The sequence below is a fragment of the Lemur catta genome, chromosome 2 (genome assembly GCF_020740605.2).
Source record: "Lemur catta isolate mLemCat1 chromosome 2, mLemCat1.pri, whole genome shotgun sequence".
NCBI classification, from domain to species: Eukaryota; Metazoa; Chordata; class Mammalia; order Primates; family Lemuridae; genus Lemur; species Lemur catta.
Window position 1 is genome coordinate 79,215,186 of NC_059129.1, and position 22,805 is coordinate 79,237,990.

The 22,805-nt window shown below is 35.0% G+C and overlaps 1 protein-coding gene across 3 annotated transcripts in view; it reads left to right on the forward strand.

Annotated features, from left to right (window-relative positions):
* The window catches only part of BCKDHB (branched chain keto acid dehydrogenase E1 subunit beta), a 217,394-nt gene extending 194,887 nt beyond the window's left edge, over nt 1-22,507 (forward strand). The window contains exons 10-12 of one of the 3 annotated variants that reach the window (XM_045543934.1): nt 14,774-14,922; nt 16,192-16,209; nt 16,461-16,755. In XM_045543934.1, coding sequence (XP_045399890.1) covers nt 14,774-14,914 — 141 coding nt within the window. In that variant the 3' untranslated portion in view covers nt 14,915-14,922; nt 16,192-16,209; nt 16,461-16,755. Of the gene's footprint in view, nt 1-14,773; nt 14,923-16,191; nt 16,210-16,460; nt 16,756-21,993 lie in introns of those variants that run through there. The other 2 variants (XM_045543936.1, XM_045543935.1) reach the window with 2 other exon arrangements.
* Nucleotides 22,508-22,805: the final 298 nt, after the last annotated feature.

Genomic DNA, 22,805 nt, shown 5'->3' on the forward strand with positions numbered 1-22,805 from the left:
GCTTTCATTTTTAGATTACTTCACAATCACTCCAAGTTGCTAGGTAGCAAAATTATTATGGTACTAGCTTAGAATTTGCTATATTATAATTAGTTTTGGTGACTGAAAACACAGAGAGAATGTCAATGAGGGAGAAAGGTTTCCCTTTACTGCCCCTAGATAAAGCATATGAAAATCTATCCACTGTAGATTCTTCCTTCTTGCCAAAGGAACAATAGACAACATTTATAAAAATATGATCTTTATGCACATTGCTAGGTTACTCGATTTTGAGCTTTTTTTCTTTACAATACATAATCATAAGGAAAAAATTCAATACTGAGAGAGATAAGAGATAGGGAGTGGAAACCAGTAGTGCAAATGGGAAATTGATATTATCATTAAGGTACTGTATATAGTAATAATATATTAGATTACAGGAAGAGAAAAGATATTTGAATACTCACCAAGAAAGGATTCCAGTTAGCTGTAAGCTACAGTGAAGTACTTTCAATTCTAATCCCCTATTTTTATTTTTCCAACTTTCTCTGAAGTGGGTATTTTAGTGTTGATTCTTAAAAAGTTTTTTACTGAATGAAATAATTTCCCCCAAATTACAAAAACATATGATCTGCTCATATTGATTATGTACTTAAACTTCCTACTCTCATCACCATATTGTGTCTCACTCAGATTGTCAGCAACTGTATTTTTTATCTCTAATGATATTTCTGGATTTCCTATCAGAACCCTGAAAGTTTACCTGGAGAATCTTATAAAGATCGACAGCTACTCTTGTACAGATTCTATAAAGTAGAGCTATGTAAAATATCAAAACCATCTGTCACTCTCTTCCTGCCAGGGCTGGTCCACTGGCCATCTGGTTGTCCCCTTCTTCTCACCGCTCCATGTCCCTCCTTGGGTGTGCACTCTCCCCCTCCTCCCTAGGCTGCTGTTCCATGGGCCTCCCCTCCTTTCCATCACTGGATTTCACCAGGCTCTTTCTGCCTCTGTGCTTTTGCATTTGTTGTGTGACCTGTCAGGAATGCCCCTCCCAGGTTCTTTGCAGAGCTGGTTCCTCCTGTTTCTCAAAGGACAGCTCCTTAGAAAGTCCTCCCCTGAGCACACTGTACCACTCAGAGCTCCCTGATACTCTCTATCACAGACCCCTGCTTACTTCCTTTTGTAGCCCTCCTCAAATATATCCGCTCCCCCCATTAGAACATAAAACTCTGTGAGGGTAGGGACATAGTGGGCATTCAAATATTTGGTTAAGAAATGATTGAAAAAAAGGAATGCATTTTTAAAAGATCAATACCAAGGTCCTGAAGACTTCCTGGAGAAGGGCATTTGAGCTGAATTTGACAGATGGACTATGTGAAGATACCAGAGTATAGGAAAACAAGAGTTTGATAAGAGAGAGGCTGTGTAAAGGTAGTCTTATAAAAAAAGCTTTGGAATGAAGGTAGGCATGAGTATGTCTGTACCGGCCTCTGTGGGGGAAATAGGGATACTTTGGGGTCCCCAACCGATGGTGAGTTGTGTAGTTATTTCATTATATATTACAATGTAATAATAACAGAAATAAAATGCACAATAACTGTAATGTGCTTAAATCATCCTGAAACCATCCCCTGCCCAGCCACCTCCCCCCACCCCCTGCTCCATGGAAAAACTGTCTTACATGACAGTGGTCTCTGGTGCCAAAAATGCTGGGGACCACTGAATAAAGAATAAGCTTTGGGGAGCTTGGAAATCCTTTTAATTAGGGGAGGGACATGATCACAGTGGCAGTAGTGTAGCATCTGGTGGATGAGTAAGAGAGTGTTCAGGAATTGCTAAGGAGTAAAAATATCCACACCCTACTTCCTGTCTTGCTGATTTTTTTTTTTGCTTCATCAGTGACTAAGCTCATTAATGCCCCAGGGTGAACCAGAATATAAGTATAAACTGGAATTATTTGTTTAACTCATACATTCAATCATGCATTAGCAAATATTTATTGATGACAACTCTGTGTCAGGCATGGTCCCTCTAATATCATGGACTGTGTAAATCAGCGTATATGATACTTTGCATTGTTGGTTTTGCACACCTTAGATGACACACCAGTTAGAGATTTAGCTATTGCTGCCTGAGCCAGTGAAGACAAAGCTGGCAAATACTTACCTCCCTAAATAGGAAAATGTATTTAATTTGGAAAATGTCAATTTATTTATTACCTTGCACAGTGGTAATTAGATATCTAGAAACAACTAGATAAGACACAGAGCTATTGAAATGTGTGTTTTTTTGTTTTTTTTTTAAAAAAACTCCAAGACCTGTGTGGAAACATATGTGGTTTCCTTGCTGACAGTTTTGCTTCTGATCTGTCATTTGCTCTCTAAAGACCTGTTTTTCTTCTGCCTGGACCTGTGCACATAACCCACTCCAGCTGTAACATACTTAGATTACTTACGTCACGTATTTTACCTTGTTTTGAAACTGGATTACAAAGGCTGATTTCACTGTTTTTACATTTATTTACAAAGCTGACTTCTAGTAAAATAATTCAGTCAGCAAAGATATTGTGTGTTTTGCACTAAAAGAGAGGTATATTTCAGTTTGAAACTAGGTCATATTGTTAGTGCCACAGAAAAGGAAATAGAAATAGTTTTTTTCAGAATATTAGTCTCTGCAGAGCTAATAAGCTCTTGCTTATTGATAGGGAAAGGGTAGTTGCCATAGTGATCTAACAGCCCCTGGAGGGAATGCGGTCATGGCCTTAAGCATCCGGCAACCCACCCAGTTGGGAGAGCCCCTCTGAAAAGGATTTCCTTCCATGGAAATTATTTGAGTTACTGAAATAAAAAAAGGAGTTTAATTTCTGTAGCTTAGATTTGCCCACAGATTTGTTTTTAACTCTTACCGACTGTAATTAAAGGAAAAGCATTTATTATAAAGATAATATTATAATTTTCTTCAAGAATGAGGTTAAATATACCGTATGTTACTTATTCCATAAATATGTTCTCAAAAACACGAAGTAACCTTTACTGTTATTCATGTGAGCTATAGAACTTGAAAACTAACCACTTCACCAAGAGGCTGATTGAATGTGTTTATCAATAGTTGAGGTTTTGAGTGTTTTAGTGTATGTTCTTACATGAAGGGAACTCTCACGGCGTATAGAAATCTGCTCAAGCTGTGCTGGATGAAACAAATGACTTAATACTCATATATAATACTCATATAACAATAACAAACCTGCAGTCGGTAGTTCTGAATTCCACGTTGCTCACAGCACAGGTTGATGTGTGAACACTGTATTTACGGGACCAAGACTGCACATTTGCTGCGCAGCTGTGTTTAACGGTTATCAGTTTGGCATGCAGCATGATTGTACTGGAGGGAGAATAGACACTTCGCATCCCTTTTGGCAGTTACGAAGTAACTGAAGTACCTACTGCTGAAGTGAATCATATGAACTTAATTAGATTTGCTACATAATTAGCATTGGAGGAAACCGAAGGAAAATCCTTGTGGGTTGGTGATTTGTTAAATGCAAGCATGCTCATTTGGTGGACTGGGAATTGAAAATGATGAAATTCTAATGCATTGTAAACCCAGATATATTATATACATATATAATTTTTTAATCGAGCTTTTTAAAGTGATACTTTCCCAGAGATGGCTGAAATGCTTGTCCCAGACGAGTGGGACCTATCTGTTTCCATGCACGGGGTTTGGTCCATCTGCATATGTCCGTGTCTGCTTGATGGCAGTTATGTGTGAGCATCTAGCTTTCTACCTCCAGTTAGAGCCCACAGCTCTTTAATAAACACCCCAGTGCCAGTGGTGGGGGCTGTGCCAGTAACCACTAATAGAAGCTGCAGAGTGTAGTCTGAGACAGACCCTGCACCACACTTGTATTTACATTTTAGTTTAGATTAATTTAATTGCAGTGGCCTGCTCTGTCATCTGTTGTTTTAATTGCAAAAAGAAATTTTAATTTTATTCTCAAGAGACATTTCTTTAAATAGTCTAGAATTTTTGTTCTATAGTACTAGAGTTCTACAAAGTGAGTCAACTGTGGAAAATAGCTATCAAATATTTACTGTGATGAGAGGATTAAATTTCATATTCCAGGTTAAGACTAGGATAAAACTTGCAAACTATGTTTATTTAAAATATTTTGCTAATCAAAAAGTTGTCACATTTTTATCAAATTACTTGTTTACCTAAATTTATGTAGATTATATCATAAATAAGGAAATAAATGTAAGGAAACAAGTCTAATTTCTTGATGAAGCACTTCAATCACTATAAGAGTAAAAAAAAAAAAAAAAACCTCCAAACTTACAGCCTACCATAGGTTGAATATGAAATTTCAAATCAGAATTCAAAATCAGCTTTAGAACTCATGGTGGCAGCTCATGCCTTGCACTCAGGCAAGCTGCTAGGAATTAGCTAGAAACAAGTTCAACTCATGTCTAACCTTCCTCTCATTTGTACATCTTCAGCAAGTATTTTTTTTTTTAAAGCCAAAGCACATAAATTCGAACTTACCCTACTGCAACTCTAATTAAAGAGACCCACGTATTCCCCAGTGACTGCCCCCTCCCCCAAGGCACTAAATTGCTAAGCTTTTTATAAAAGTTAAAAAAATATATCTTGATTGGACTTGACATAAGCAGATAATTCCACCAGTTTCTCTTTCACAGGTACAATAATAGCATTAAGTACAGAATTTACCTTGTATCCAAGCAAGACTCTTTTGAACACTGAAATCTAAAGTCTTTTGCAGTGCACCTAAGATTGACTGGGAGAGTTGGTGCACGTACCAACAAACCGTGTACACTGGTGTGACATTGGTCACCTCACTTAACCTCTCCCAGCCTCGGTTTCTTACTTGTCCTGACCATGTAGAGTTATTGAAAGGATTAAAGGAGATTATATAAATAGTTTAACTTGAATATTAAATAAGAATATCTGTGTGGTTACTATTTAGTCTGGGTTACTAAATATCTGGGTTTTTTGTTCTCTGCACACATTCCTTTTTTTGAACTGATAGGCATATGGGCAAAGACATTTCTTTCTCTATAGGCCTCTATGTTGTTTCTCTGGATATCTGCCAGGATGTGTTGATTATGTACAGGATTTCATGTGTCTGGGGGTTCTTATGTACGCTATTGTCTTTGGTCTATGACATATACATAAACTCCTGTGATCTCTGTGGTGAAGTCAGTGCTATGTGTCTTAGCCTCCGATTCCTAATTGAGGGACCTGATTGAATATACGTAGTTCAGCCCCCAAGTAGGTAGATAAAAAATGTTAAGTAAATGCTCTGGACCATCTAAATAAAATATATGATTATTAGCCTTTTATATAAACTGTATAAATTTAGTTAACCTAAATTTATAATTAAATAGTATCTTTGGGAATTTCTAATTTTATATTTTTACACCTAACTATAAAAGTATCCAGAAGCAGATCCTAGTCACTAACCACTCCCTTCATTAATGGATCTACAGTTTTATCAAATCTATTAGAAATTTGCACTGAGAATATAATACAGACTCTGTGAAAATATGTGCAGAATTGAGTTCATCTTATCAGCATACCATTTACCCAGTTGCAAGAATAAAAAAGGAGGTATGTGTATTTTCCACCTAATTCTGAAATATCTCCTAATTCTTAAAATTCTAACATGAAAATGTGTATATGCAAATTAATAGACATTCAACCTGAAAAACTTTTTTATAAAGAAATATTAACCAAATTAAAAGGTAGAAACATAGATATGTAAACATAGTGGAGGGGAAAGTACATTTTGGATTCTGCATTTTATTTTAATTGCTAGATTTGTTTTAATGAATAGTTTGAACTCACCATGCTAGCAAAAGTCATCTGCATATAAATAATGGAGCACTTACAACCCTTTTCTTAGATCAGATATTCTTGCTAGAAATTTATTCGCTGTGCTAATTTGTTCAATTATTAAACTTTGGGAATACAAAATTAAATCTACTAATGGGGTTCAATTAACAAGTTTTTGACTACATTTTCCAAATAATTGATGATAGCATAAAACATTTATTTCTGCTGTGCTTTATTAGTAAAATTGCAATGATCTAGTGACTGGAATTAAACTGATGAAAAGTGCAACTTGGTCTGATTTACTCATTCAACAAAGCCAAGCTTTAAAGGCTGTGTTGCTATGGCATCCAAGATTAATTTTTTTAAAAAGTATTTTTAATTTCAGTAAAAACATGGCATATCTCTTTTGGCATTATGAAAATAAAAATATAGCGGATTTTCCCTCTTTTCTTGTCTTTTTTACATTTAGCAAGTTCTGGCATTCTTTTAACATAATCTAAAAGGTAAAAATTTAGCATATTTAAAGAGAAGGAATAAAGCAGTAAAATTTAAAAAATCTTTTGTCAAAAGATTACAATTTATAAAATAGCAGATATTTTAGCCATTTAAAAAAAAATCTAGCTTCTCAAACTTTTTAGAGAGATGGTGCCAGATAGGCAGAAATCATTCTATTCTAGTAGTTTCAGTTTGTAATTAGTCTTGAAACTTAAAAATGGGTTGCAAAATTGGGACAGAGACAAATCCTAATAGAAATCTTCTTAGCAAGGTTTCAACCCCTCAGATTCTAAAAGAATGTATTTTCTCTGTCATGAAAGAAAGGAATCGTCAGGTTGTTTTAGCTAGGATTGATTTCTGCCTCCGGAACACCGTTTGGTGGTGTCAGACTACTACACGAAGAATTTTGTGGAAAAACAAGCAGAAAAATCGAATGCTTTGTAGAATCATCAAAAGTCGCTTTTTAGGAGTGTTTTAAATTTCTTGGTGCCAAGCAAACCCGAAATCCTACCTTACAGAGAGCGATTTGTTCATGAGATGACCCAGTGCTGGAAGTCGCTTATGTTTGTCATTATGCTTCCACATTCTAAGGAATTCCACTTTCAAACGTTGTTGCTGTCAATGCTTTCTTCTATAGGAAGAATTTGAACTATAAAATTTGAGAAGCCTCAGCGCCTGTGGAAATTTAAGAGCATTGCCTTTTTCCTCCTTTACTGAATGTAAAGTGTTTTAGCAAAAGCATTGTAGCCCAGTACATTTTAAAGGTCAAAACTTGCACATAGGATATCTCATAAGAATTTAAACTTTGGACTTTGAACTTTTAAAGCCCCAAAACATCGTTAGAGGCTAACTTTAGCAAATAAACAGAATGTGTTGCAGGGAGATTTAATGAAAAATTTTGTTTTTTAGCCGTTGTTTCTCCCAGTGCTCTGCAGGTGAAAATGGTGAGGGGACTTGGTTCATAGTTCAAAACTGTGTCCAGGGGAAAGTTCAAAAGCAGAATTGAGCCTTTACAGGTTTTACCTGCAAAACCAAAGTGGTTTAGATGAAGTACTAGTTCTTTCTTTTGTGATTGCTAATTTAGGTTTTATGAAAGTTGAAATGACTTAATGTTTTGAAATATTTCAGGATGGTCCCTGGACCATAATAAACATGGTGTGCTTTTTTAAAAAGTGATTTCAGATAAGATTATAAATTACCAAAATGAGGTGTCACTTCCTTGCTTTCACTTATTTCTGATTTTAAAATAGCCAAATTCACAAAACTATGGTTTTGAGAAAACAATAGCAATCTCTATTATATAACTGTTATAATAATCTCTAAATTAATACATACATTATTGATTTAATGTTAAATTTTGATTTTAAAATTTATTCCACTTCAGTTCCTACAGGTAATATATCAAGATTCATGGACAATTTTATATTAACATATGTTTTCATTCTGACGCGACTATTGAATATGAACCATGAATCATTTCTATGCATATTTTAATACCATTCTTCAACTTTGTTTTAAGTAGCTAGACTGTATCCAGGGAAACCCGTTTAGATCAGAAATAGCATTTCTTTCTAATTTCAAAAAATAAGCTTCCATTTTAAAAATGGAATCTGAATTTAAATACAAATCCTAATTTAGGATTCAGTTTCATTCTTTAACTAGCTGAAAGAAATCTTAGGAGAAAAATGTACCAAATTACCAGTAATTTGCATTAAAGGGGAAGAATTTTTTTTGGTCAGCAGATATGGAAGATGTTTCAGTGAAGTTAAGTGATAGAGATCTTAAATTTTAATTTAGTCAAGATTATGATTTTACCTAGAAGCTTTGCAGAAATAATTGGACTTGACAATAATGTTTTAGCTGCTATGTCAGATCTGGTTGAAATTGTATTATTCATATACTGTCTTATTTAGTTATTTGTTCAGCTGTGTTTTAAAAGTGAGAAAACTTAGATCAACAAATGTTTGTTATATATATCTCATGTGTATGGCCTTAGCAAAATAAAATAAGCATAGCTCTAACATTTTGAGGAGTATCCTATTAGTTTGGGGGAAGTTTAGGGACTCTGCTTTCTGAAGAATTAATTTCATAGATCCACGTTCCATGGAAAATTGGTACACACTAATATATGTCTTAAACTCTGTTTTAAAAACATGATAATTGTTTAAAACATTAGCTGAAATAAAAATAATATTTTACATTAGTAAAGTTGTATTTCTTTAATTTGGTAATGAAATTAATGTGGAGTTGTTGGCATACTGCCTTCACAGGTTTCTATGACTCATTTGCTGAGAAAGTGTGATTCAAGACACCAGAATCATTTTTTCTCATCTGCTAAAATTCATGTTTTGACTATGGGCGAGTTTTCATGGCAGATTTAAAACAAATTTAAAACAAATATTCTGTGATTATATTTAGAAGCTGGGTGATATCTAGCCTTACATAACTAGGACTAATAGAAGTCTCTGAGTTCACAGACTTTAAAGCTATCAAACATACATCATTTTGGAATACTAGTTTTTTAGTTTTTCTCATTTTTAGAGTTTAGCTCTTACATTGCTAATTATGACTTCTATACACTAATTGCATTTAGAAGCAACATCTCTGCTGTTTTATTAGTTTAATAACTAACAAAGACTAAATGGTATTAGGAATTAGGTTTAAAACCAAGCACATTCACAACTCATTTAGAGCTGTTTCTTAATGGTTTCTCTAGAAAAGAAAAGATAACTCTGTGACCTGTATGTCTTATTCAGTGCTCATTACCTTTATAATTTAATCTACTCTCCCACCAAAATAAAATATATTATCATAGATTAAGTGTGTGATAGTGGCATAATATTGATAATTATATGATATAACCTGAACCCTATTGTTTATAAAGTCATTTAAAAGTGAATTTTTTGAGTTATTACTTTGAAATCAAGAGATGAAGTCATGTTTCTCATTATTCCAAGCAGGACCATAAAATTCTGATTTATATAGATAATCCTACAGATAACATATGCCTATTTTGACTTGTGATATATTCCTTATTACAGTGTCCTATTTTTCTGACTTTCCATTAAATGTTTAGAAAAATTAGTTAGTAGTTTTTTCAGGAAAAGAAAGGAATTTTTTCAACCTATACCAGCTATAAGAAAGTAAGAACATTTACAAAAGATCTTTAGTTTTTTCATCTCACTTTGAAACTTTCTTCATAGCTTTCCAACTCAAGATGGTGTATAGTCTTGCACAATGGGCTGTATCCAACTTTCTGTCATTTAAAGAACTGAGTAAAAATTATTCCAAAATTGTTCTTAATAAGAAATCTGAGCCTGGAATTGTCTTTCATTAAAAAACGAAACGTAAATGATTGCTTTAAAAACACCAAATAATATTGGATGGTCTTTATTCTTGACTCTATTTTTCAAAGGATGTATTGATTACATCCAGTTATTTATTCGGCTCTTTTACTCGTAAATTTTCGGAAGCTGACTGACAGGCCACCTTTCTATAATATCTCTGCTTGGAAAATATGCTCTTTTGTAGGGGCGCGGTAGAGCGTAACCATTGGCAGAGCTCTTGACTTCTCATTCCAGCCTCAGCAATCAACAATTAGTGTCCAGGCTCCTTGCTCCCCACCAGGGGGCAGCACCTGACACCGCCTTTCCTTGCCTGAGAGAGCAGCAGCCGCCTCCTTAAACAGCACTTAATGTATCTTTGGTCTTTTCCTACACTTTTTAAGGGTTAGTAAGTGTTCAATAAATGGTAGCTGTTTAGAGATTGTGTTGCTGCTTCTCAGATGTGACTGTTCTGTGTGCCCGAATTATGTCTTCAATGATGATTTGATCTGTTATTTCAAATACCTTGTGTTCTTTTTTTTTTTTATATGTATAAATTAGAGACTCCTTTAACTTGGAAAACCTTCAAAAGAAAACAAAAACCTAGCAATTATTGAGTGCTATGACATGTCAGGCATGAAACCAGGTACTTTTCATATGCTACCGCACAATCCAAAGAGGCAAACAGGCAACATAACAATGGAGTTATAAAACAATAGGAAAATACAATAATGCAGAATTTTTAATACTTCTATTTTGATGTACAGTAAATAGAGGTTCTAAAAGGTTAAATTGTAGCAGAACAAAAATTCCTTCAGACAGAATTCCAAATTCCATGCTGTATGAATTATATTATGCAACCTTGCCATAAAAACATAAAAAGGATTTGCTGAGGGTGACTGAAGCCACAGTGTGGAATGCTTGACACAGAGATTTCAGTGATCTATCTCCAGTGACACTGACAGGAGAATTAGGGGTCTATGTGCTTAAAACTTAAATGGGGAAATAGGATTACATATTGAGAGATCTTGAGGGATCCCATGAAAGCCCGAATATATATGCATTTGTGCATATATAACATATAACATATATTACATTCATCAAAACATAAAAATAAAGGCAGTACGCTTAATATTTAAAAACCTCTCAATAATATTTTATCTTAAAACCGGAGTGGATCCTATTCTATTAATTTTTATATACCCTCTCTTACCTGCTAGAAAACTTAAAGGTTCTCTGTCCTCCCTGATTTCAGTAAGGTACTTTGTTTTCCAAAAACAAAACAGAACAAAAAAAGGTTTGTTTTGTTACAGAAAATAGGCAAACGATAATTTATTTTGCCTGTGTATAATTTTAGTGATTTGGAATTATTATTTCATGTTTTTTGCTTCCTCTTCTGGTTATAATATGCATAGCAATCCAGATGGCTAATATGTAAACAATTTGAGTTATGCTCGCTGGAATCATTTAGTATAGTTTAGGAGGTTCCCGATACCCGGGACCATCTGTGTATTACCATCATGATTAAGTTTGTACTTTCAGCTTCTTGGCATATCTTGGCCTCTACCCTTCTTATACATGTGGAACAGGCTTTTAAGACCGAACTTAACCCATCTGCCTCTCAAGGTCGCATTGTAAAACCTTGGTAATCCTAGCCTGCCTTCCATTCTACCATTCTTTTTTATTCCAGTTTCATTTTTTTCCCTTGTTATTGCTATTCTCAATAGCAGTGCCTCAAAATTTGCTGAAGAATGACTGAGAACATGGTCTTTGTAGCCAGGCTTGAATCTTTTTTGGCTAGATATTCATCTATTTGACTGTGGGTGAGTTCCTCCATCTCACTTTCCTTACCAGCAAAATGGATCTAATACTTACCACATAGACTTGTTAAAATTATTAAATGAGATTAAAATATAACTCATTTAGCACCATGCCTGATACATTATAAATGCTGGGCACTATTCTTATTATTAACATATTTCAGAATGAAATTCTCACAGCTGCAAAAAGGCATATTCAGAAGTAAATTCAAATACCATATTTAGAAGTAAATTCTAGAATTTCACATGAATCTTTTGGAAGGAATGTCTGTTTCTCTTAAGCACCCAATTATTTATGTGATAGCACATACCACAACAGAATATGTGTAGGTTGTACTACATGATTGTTTTGGGGTTCACTTTCAGTCTTTCTCACTGGATCCTGGGTGAAACTTTAGACCCCAGATAGCTGGAGAAAGGTCTCTCTTGGTGACTGTTGCCCCTGGTTACATGTTACACCGTGATCTGCTTTGGAACCTGATAGTCACATCTGTCATTGTTCTGTGTGGATTGAGCCAGTCCACATACACAGCTCTCCAGGGAGAAAGACCATAAACTGACACTCCCCATCTCTAGCCCATATTCTAGATGCTACCTGTAATTCTCCCAACAACCCTGTGGGTTAGGCCATTATTTAATTCTTAATTTTGTGTGGCTTACTATTTCTGAATCAAAAGTCATCAAACATGAGTTTTTCAGATATGAGTGTACTTAAGGCAGCCAATGGAACAGAAAAATATGATTAATCTGGATTGTCTTGAAAATTCAGGGCACATGGTTACTATAGTTACAGTGTCCTGTGTTTATAATGGAGAGAGATACTTTGTAAAGGATTAATTTTGTACATTAATCTACAAATCTGCCAGTACGATTCAAGTATTTCTTTCTGTCTCCGTCTCTCTCTCTGTATTGTGTGTATATACGCGTACAGCTTCTGCATGAAAAAGCAGGCTGAACAAGGGTGCCCTGTTTTGATTGTTGCTCAAAGAAACATATACCCACATGTAAATCATTTGTATGTGAGCCAGTTCGAGGGGAAGTAAGTGTAAGTTGCTTGATGGACCCAAACATCTTATTTCTAGTTGTTTGAAAAGAAGGTTTAGCCAAAGTCCATGGATGAAATGACGTAGGCTCTTTAATATACTCTGGCTAGCAAACAGTTGGAATTTCAATCTGTTTCGATCAGTCAGAGTATATCCTTAATCATTTAATTCTACATAATTTACAGTAATTGTTTTCAAATTAAGGAAAGCCTACATGTAAAAATCACAAATTTATATAACATAAAATAGGAACTTTTATTCATATAAGAAAATGATTCTTCACTCTTTTTTCATTTCACTGTCATTTGATTGCAAAATTAATACTGTCTCATAATCAGATGATACATATAAAGTACAAAGTGCAGTCTTTTCTCACCTCTTTGCCATTCCTAGCCTCAAAGGGTAACCACTGTTCACAGTTCGTGTGTGTGTGTGCCCTGCAGCAGATGTTTTTCTGTGCTCGTGCAAACATATAGATGTATTCTTGGAAAGAGTGAGGCTCACATTCTTGAGGAGTTAGGAACATTGCTATTTGAAAAAAATTTAGTTTGATGATGTTAGTCATTATGCTAAAAGGAGTGATTTTAACAAACACCGACAGATCATTTTGTGGAGGGCCAGCTTTCCAAATTACTAGTTCGAAAGAATAGTATTTTATAGCAGGTGTAAAATCAGAGACATTTAGTGAAATATTTTGCCCTAGATTTCCCATGGCTAGTTTGTTTACAAAGAGTTCAGTATTCAGGGAAGATGGAAAAACAGCCTGTGTCAGCTAAAGTAATAAAACTGAGTTAATCCCAAACTGACAATTTAAAGCCCTTTAAAATTACTCGTTGCAATCAAGAAACAATTCACCCAGTTTGTCATCTCTTTTCATCTTATTAACAGTGAATCTCTTAGGTGAGTCTGTAAACTGTATGTATTAAAAGTTCTAAAGTTGTTCATGGAGATTTCCTGTTGCTAGGAAATACCAACACTTATCTGGTGTTTGATACTGTAAGTTGCGGTGGTTATTGAGGCCAAAGGGAGGTCTGTAAATGTTCAGGAGGTTCTCTTTAGAGCCAATTTGTCCTGTTTGCATTTCCATCCTGCCCTGATACACTTGTCACTGAAAGAAATATACATAGAGGGTAGTGATTGAGCATGAGATGTCAGGATTCTTTCATGTAAAAATTTCTGCTGAAATGAAACTTTAAAAATACAGTTAGAACAATATGTAAGAAAATTTGGGCTCTCCTCAAATCCTTTGTGAAGCAAGGCAATGTGTAAATATTTGAATAAAAACCAAAAGTTTTATTTCAGGTAATAGCTGTGAATGGTAAAATTAATATTATTTTTGTTAGAATAGTTTAATTATGTATCTCTCTTTTCAGATTTTTTAAACTATATAAAATTTTTATTTTCAAATTTGAATTGTTTACTGGAATAATATTTTTTTCCTAAAGATAATTTCTACAGTGTTCTACTGGGGTTGAGATTTTACATGTTTGAACCAGATCTCTAGCCTCATGGCATTCATAGTCTCTCAGGGGAGACAGATAATTGGGCACTTACAATGGATGGTACTGAGTTCATGCTCTGGGAGATCAGGGCAGAAGCCAGTCCCTCATCTGTCATATAGGATTGGGGAAGTACTGTCAATGAAGACTGCCTAGTGGAGGTGCCTCCTAAGGTGATACCTGAGAGGTGTACACATATCCTGTCAGGCAAAGAGCAGTAGGCTTGGGGTGTGAATGGTCAGGGGACCAACAGCATCTACAAAAGCTTGGCTGCAAGAGAGATGGGGACACAGTCAAGTAACTGATCGCAGTTCAGTCTGGCTGCAGTATAGTGGAATTACAAACATCTGTTATGAAAGTAACCCATGTTCATTGCATAAAATTTAAAAAATACAGGAAACAAGAGGAAAGCTATACCAATTTCAAACCTCAGAGGTAACTACTATGAACATTTTGTTGCACTTTTATCATGCCTATATTCACAGAACAGCATGTTTGGTATGTTTCCAGTTTGGCTTAGACAATAGATATGTATACAGGCATAAATGCACATAAAAGTACATTATAAGTAAAGTTGAGATCACGTTAACATTTTATTTGTTACTTGCTCTTTTCACATCACAATATACTTAAATATGTTTAATATCCTTGGGTGCAATTGTAGTTTAAGTGAGTGAGTTATTTTAACTTGCAGTGTTTTATTTCCATGAATAAAATAAATTCTTGGAGTTAGCCATCTTAATTCTTCTCTGTAGGAAGAATGTTTCTTGAACCTAGAGGCTCCTATATCAAGAGTATGTGGCTATGACACACCATTTCCTCACATTTTTGAGCCATTCTACATTCCAGACAAATGGAAATGCTATGATGCCCTTCGAAAAATGATCAACTATTGACCACAAAGGTAGGTATGCCCTGCATTTTGAGAAAGCTAGTATGTGCGCCTGATATTAATATACTATTAGCCGAGGAGCAGCAGCCATCAGTGTGTTATATTTTAGTAAAAGGCAATTCTCAGAACAAAATGTGTACACTTCAGAAAAAAAACTCAAATTTATAGTAGTATAATTACATTTAGTAGAAGCATATCAACCATATGTATTATGTGATTTCTAGAAAACAGATGCATGCATGTTAACATTGAATAATCGCTTGATAAAGATGCTTTCTACCATGATTTAGATTGAAATTACACCTTATACCATTATTCCAACTGCTACCTCCATTCTTGTATACTTTTTCACCTGTTTGAACTGTTCATAAATAGGAGTAATTTCTGTTATTTAAAAATGGCCCTTCAAGCACCATTGATCTGGATTCCAGTTATTTATATGGTAATTCATAACATTCTGAAATTTGCTTTTATATTACCTGAAAAATAGATTTGTTGAGCAGAAAATCTCTTTATTGTATATAAGGGAAATTTTCACATGGGGGTGGGAGGGAAGCCAAAAACCTCAAAACCCAGCACCACTACCATTTCCAGAACCTTTTTTGGCAAGTGAATGTTTTTTAAATAGTGAATAATAAATGCTGTTTATTCATTATGATTTCCTAAGTCATGCTTATCTGTCCCTTCAGCAGTGTTATTCTTACAAAAAATGAATACCATTAAAAATTAAGTTACTTTTTCAGAGTTTTAATATAGAAGTTCGTATCACTGACACATTGATTTTGAAATGTTTCAAAATGAGTAGACAGAATTAGATCCTTTACATTTTAATCTCTAGGTTGTCCAAAAAAATAATAATAATACATTTGGAAGAACCATAATTTTTCAAAAGAATAAGAGAATAAGCTCTGTATAATAAACACATCCTATACTTTTTAAAGACCAAAAATGCTATAATTCTTGAATACTGTGTGTGGGTAGTAAAGCTAGCTCACCTAAAATGAGAGAAAGATAACTTTATATTTGCTCAGATAGAGAAAATAATCCCCCCATCTGCCTCTGTGTTACCATAATCCCCACATTTTTTATAGTTCTATTCTGAGAATATTGTTATAGATGTTGATATTCTCTCAGACATGCCAGTGTAGGTGCTGTATTTCTGATGTCTTAATGTTTGGGAGAGCAATTGGCTTCTACAATAAATCACACTTAGAACTGGTTAGAAGACATCCTCATTTTTTTTTTTTTTTTCTGTCCATGTGGTTCTGTTCTGTGGACCAGCCGCAATGGAAAATCAAGGTAATAATGGTGGCCATAGGCCTCGTTGCTATTTTTAAAGTAATATTTAGATGCTGGTTTTAAATTTGTATTTAAATTTATGTACTAGTATATAAATATATATTATGTATTTCTTTTTAAACCCAAGAAAAATATTTAAACCTATACTGGAAATACAATAAAAGAATAGTTGTTTTATGCTAAAAGTTAAATGTAGTATTAAAGAAAGTAGTCATGCATGCAATTGAGAATGTCTATAATTTCTTTTACAGAAAAGCTGGAAGATTGTGACTAGATATGGAAATATTTTTCTGAATTTTTTATATTTCCTCAGATTTATCTCTTCTTTAAAATAGACTTTTTAATGAAATGAACCATCATGGATATTGGCTGACAAGTTATAAATTAATTATTGTATTGTAACACACATGAATTGATGATTTTCATTGAGTGTTTCAGATTAACTTTTTAAAATGTTCCCCATGGTAGTCTTATGAATTCTGTTTAATTTTACATCTGTAAATATTGGATTTGGGATAGTATTCAATAAAGCAAAATCAGATTGTCTTCAGGTTGTATATGTCCTTTTTTTATTAGTAAAAATAATTTTTGTTGCAGAATAATAGATTAACTTGTTAATTAAATCTGAATTAAAGTGAAATATTTACTGTAGAAATGGCAACTTTTCAACTTTATTGTATTTGATTTAGTTCTTTATGACCAAGATGGTTGGATTTTGACAAAACTTCTGGAATGTTTTTCCTCATTCTTTCCTCTTGCTTCAATAAGGTGTACTGATGGATGCATCCACTTCTTCAGAGTGTGGTGGGGCAGGGTCATTCCTGCTGCCTCTCTTCCTTGGTGTGGATGGCATGAGCCTGTCTCTTATAAAATTGCCGAGTTTGAGCTACAGTTATAGTTTTTTTGCTATGATATTGCAAAGCAAATATTCGTTTACCATGTTTTTATATTATTATGTAGATAAAAAGAAAAACAACATTAACAGCAACAAAAGGCTCTGACAGGAGGAAGCCTCCTTTTGGGGACATTGCCAGGTCTTCTTGTTTCTTACTCTGTCTCTTCTGCCCCTCACCATGGTTTTAGACAGGCTGAACAACCTAACGAATTCCCCTGCAGAAACCCTCACCCCTGGCCTGCCTCGCCTCCCATGGTCCCAGAAGAGTTTCTTCTCGTGGTTTTCAGCAGAAAGGTCTCCACCCCCCAAAAGCAGAGAAACAGAATTGTTGTGTTTTCCTTTCACTATAAACATTGAAAAAAAATGGACATTTTCCCGTGATTACAAAAGTATGTGTTCCTTTAAAACTTTAATTTAAAAAGTTGTGTCTGTTTATTTTTACCAGCAAGTTGGAGGAGGATACAAAAGGTAACGTGCAGATTGCCAGAAACTTGGAGGTAAAGTAAAGGCACTTCATCACAGATTCTGGAAAGCAATGGGCCGAAATAATGAACCAAAGCGTTTATTTATTAAGGGTAAAAATAAAGCCTTGCCCTTGGATTAAAAATAGAAAAATTTGTACAGTATAGCAAGGGAAAAGATGTAGTTTGTCAGCCACAAATTTGGGAAAGATTTAGGGAATCCAGTTGGCTTACCGTAGAGGACATTCTGAGTTTAAGATGCCAAAACTCACTCTGGACTTTGGCTTTGGTTTTTGTTCTCCACTGAAGGCTCAAGGCATCCTGCAGGGAACTTTATGCTCACATGGTCAGCCCCGCAAAGCGGGAAGCGTATGGTGGTCAACTGCACCTTGGCCTACAATAGGGTCTATTTGAGCATGATTGGTTTTAGTTCAACTAATTTTTTTATTGCCAATGTATCTTTTTAATACTATATTTTGTATTCATTTGATGTTTTAAGAATTTTCCTCTAGCTATTTTAATTTTACCTTCTGTAACTCTGTTTTTGAAATAGCAAACATGAGAATAACTGTGAGGGTAATCTATGCACTAAGTACCTGCATTTGATAGCCTCTTCCCACCTCTATTTAGCGCTGCAGTCACCACCAGGAAATACTTCCTTCCCTTCCAAAATAAACAGCTTTCAGTTAATATTAAACTCAATCTACGGCACAAGACATACATATACATCTGTATCATTGTCAAAAATACATTTTTTTTTTATGTGAAACAAATGTCCCATATTGTGAAAATAAGAAAATTGTGGCCAAAATGCGCTTGAGAGATGTTGAATGATTGCCAAGTTCAAAATCCCCCAGTACTACCAGCTTCAGCATAGTAATGTCTGCTTCCTGTGACAACATCGATATTTAAGCTAATTTAATTTTCTGTAGTGTAAATTATCTAGTTTCTTTAGGGGAAAAAATGACATAATAACCATCTTCTATACAACTAATAGACATTATCCAAGCTAAGTAAACAGACCTGTGTGAGGGCCGGGCGCGGTGGCTCACGCCTGTAATCCTAGCTCTGGGAGGCCGAGGCGGGTGGATCGCTCGAGGTCAGGAGTTCGAGACCAGCCTGAGCAAGAGTGAGACCCCGTCTCTACTAAAAATAGAAAGAAATTATCTGGCCAACTAAAAAATATATATACAAAAAAATTAGCCGGGCATGGTGGCTCATGCCTGTAGTCCCAGCTACTAGGGAGGCTGAGGCAGTAGGATCGCTTAAGCCCAGGAGTCTGAGGTTGCTGTGAGCTAGGCTGATGCCACGGCACTCACTCTAGCCCGGGCAACAAAGTGACACTCTGTCTCAAAAAAAAAAAAAAAAAAAAAAAAAAAACAGACCTGTGTACATTAAAGAAAGAAATGAGAAATAAGATCCAGAAAATTACCTCAATTGAATCGCTTAGGTTTAAATCACATAATCTAGAAGCTCTTGCTGAGAATTTTTAGAAGACGACTCACAGAGGGTCCACATTCGGTTTAATGAAACCCCTTCTCGTCAGCCTGCCTGCAGTGGACATGTGTTTTCTGGCTGCCCAGCTTCCCTACCCCACCTTCGAGTGACAGCACTGCTGTTTGTTTACAGAACTCCCTCTCCCCACCACATGTGGTCTGTAGGGGCTGCCAGTCCTAATACCAAACAGCGTTAGCCACAGAGATGGTCCTGACCCAGGCCCAGCCAGGAACCTCAGAATAGCAAGTCAGGATACCCACGCAGAAACAAAAAGTAGTTAGACTCAGCCTCGTCAATGACACTAAGTTCTAAGAGACTGGTTCTCAAATTTTTACCTGCTCCAACTACATCCGAGGATACAACTGATAGATATTAACCAGCTAAACACACAGACTGTGTTACCTTTATCAGAAATCCTAGGCTTGAGGAGTGAGGAACATGACTCCAAAGAAGTCGTGTTGGGATTTCCAGGGAGATGTGAGGTTTGGAGATTTAGAAACCCTGGTTCCCCTATACCTCCTTGAATGTACTAAGATATTTACCAGAAAAATCAGACATAAAACAAGAACAAGAATGAGGAAGAACTAGAAGTAAGAATGGAAACAACTTATTAATAAAAGATATGCATCTAACTAATTGTCTTAAATGCACTTTTTATGGGAAATGCTCCATATTTAAAAAAAAAAAGGTTGTGATCATAAGTATAACTTAAAGTTTTAAAGACTGGAGGGGTAGATTTGCTAAATGGAGTTCAAAAGTTCTAAACTCTTCATCTTCCATAAAAGGGGACAATAACTTAATTATTCTGCTCTTAACTTTGAAAATTTAATGGTTTTTAAATGCTTCAAAAAATTAAGTTAACCACTAAGGAAATTAAAGGCAGCATATATGTTTTCCACACCATTGCACAAATAATCTATACAATACTTAATCTGTTAATTCATTTCACAAGCATTTTGTGGTTACCTGTCATAGACCAGGCATTGGGCTAGATTCTTAGGTGCAAAGTTAACTAAGAAACTGTCTCTACAAAGAAAATGAAAGGAAAAAAACAAAACAAACAAACAAACAAAACCAACAGTAAGAAGAGAAAAATAGGATAAAGGTTAAAATTTGAAAATGGATAAGTATAATTTAGGCAAAAATGAAAATGAAGAAAACAAATGTGGCAGATTTATATCAGACAAAACAGAAGACAAGGAGAACAATGTTCATTTGATATTGACTAAAGGAACACATCACAGTGAAGGTATGACAGTTAAAATCCTTTATGTTCCAAATGTGTATTAATAGTATCAAAATGTAAGCAAAAACTTATAAATACAGAAGATAGGGACAGAACAGGTGTAGAAGATGACTTTATCACCCCACTTTCAATTTGATAGTTGAATAATCAAAGACTATAGGATACTTTAATTAAGTAAGTAATGGGATTGAGTCAACAGATATATATTTTAAACTTTTTATCTCTACAGAGAATATATCACCTTGCAATGTATGCACAAGCAGTTAAAACTATTGATAATGTGTTAGGGCAAAAAAAAAAATGGAAGTAAATTTTCCAAAGAAAAGAATATTAAAAAGCATCATGTTTTCTGATCACATCCCAAATTAATAACAACTATTCCAACTACTTGGAAATAAAAAACACCCAGTTGACCGTGGAACCAAAAAAGAAATATAAAAGCAATTGCAAAATGCTAAAATCGTAAGCTCACTGCTGTGCTTCAGCCAAGACTCTATTTGGAGGTAAATGCATAGACTTCAAATCTTGTAAAGAAGAAAACTGAAAATATAAGAATGCAAGAATAAAGGAGAAAAAAAGCATAAGAAGGATGAAAAATAAAAGTAGAAAGTTCCAAATGAGAAAAATAAAACTAAAATTGAAATTTTAATAAAAATAATTTTTTCTTTCTTTCATTTTATAATGCTTTATACTGTCTGTATCCTATGAAGGTGGACCTATGTTTTTATGTAATCATGATACCTGCAAATAAAGACCATGTAATGGCTGTGCTTGAATTGACTAATACTATCAAAGTCCTTTCTTTGAGGGAGGGGAAATAGTTTTGTAAAACCTCATAGTTGGTTTTGATAAATAATAGTCTTAGTCATTAGGATATTTTATTCTACCATTTTAATAAAATAATTATCAGTGTCTTGGTTTGCTTAAAGTCCTTCAGTTTCTTGCTAAGGCCTACTTGGCTACCATAAGTATTTTATTTTATTTACTAAGAACCCTCATAAAATTCAGTAGCTATAAAGACTTAGGAAAATTATTTAAAAAGTGTTTCCTTGATCATTTGAAACATCCACCTATTTATCTATCTTGATTTTCTATTGCTGTTGTTGTTGTTGTTTTTTGTATCCTCAATATTTAGTGTTTCCAGAAGGACAGAGGACATTGTTCTGTTTTGTGTACTGCCCATTCCACAGAGCCTGCAGTAATGCTTGGTCTACAGAAGGCTCTCAATATGTTGCTCAAAGAACAGAAGAAAGCCTGTCCCTGAATCATACCTTGTACCTAAAAAACAATTTGTTAGAGCCTCTTCGGTTAGTGTACACATTTAAAATGATATTTTGGTGTCATTTGATACTCTCTACCAGTTCTTATTTATTCCACTAGACTCATGGAGTTGTACTTCATTTCTTAAAGAATTTCAGGAACAGAAACAGTCCTTCAAGTAGGGCTAAACTCCAAGGGTCCCCAAGAGATGAGCATTGTTTCTGTATTTTTAGGCCTGTTTCTTGAGATAGATTTTAAAAACCATATATTTGTTAAGTGGCTCTATGACAATATTGTACATTAAAATGCATATGTATGTGGACGAACTAGAATAGAATACTCATTCAAAACTGTTAATTTAAGGGTGATGAGACTGAGGGTAACTTTTATTTCCTTAATCCTTTCTGTTCTTGTCACACATGCAGAGCTGGCCTGGCTCAAAGCTGTCCTCCTGGGGCCCTGTCTGTGCACACTCCACTTCTTCCCGTGGGCAGAGTCTGCAGACTTGAGAGTCGTCAGTGACAGGACGCCATTTCCATGGCCACAGTGACTGGTCAAGGGATAGAAAGTGACCAGAATTGGGCCAATGACAGCCCTTCTTCAGGATTTTTTGAACCAGTGGATCCGGAAAGATGTTATTCTGGAGGGACTTACAGCCATGTTCCCTATGGACGAAGGCATCTTTATCTCAAAAAGAATGAAACCACTATACTGAGGAAAGCTGCAGTGCAAGGTAGAGTCAGTCCCAGCCAAGTTCCAGTCTCTAGAGTCAGTCACCTCCCAGGCCAGCTCCATTTCTGTCACACACAGCCTCAATGTTCCATTCTTCTTTCATTTTGTGAGAATTAGCCCACGGTCCTTCCAATAAACTACCGTTTTCTTTGTTCAAGTTGGGTTTCTGTTGCTTGCAACCAAAGGCATCACAAATGCAACCATTCTCATGTTTTGGAATTTATTAAATTTAAAAGAGGAAAGTCTGCATATTTCTAATAAAGTATACTTGGCAAAACCCTCCACATTTGGGATTAATTTACAGATTGTTCTTGATTTTTTCTTATGACATGCAAATTAGCTGAAGATACTGTGTTAATGTCAAGTAGTTTAGCCATAAAATAAGTGAATTCAGACTTTCAGCCTGAAAGTTGAATGGGGCAACCTTCCCTTAGGCCAAGAAACGAGCAGTTCCACAGCATCTGCCTTTTAGAAACCTTACTCTGTGGAGGCTTATTCATATGAA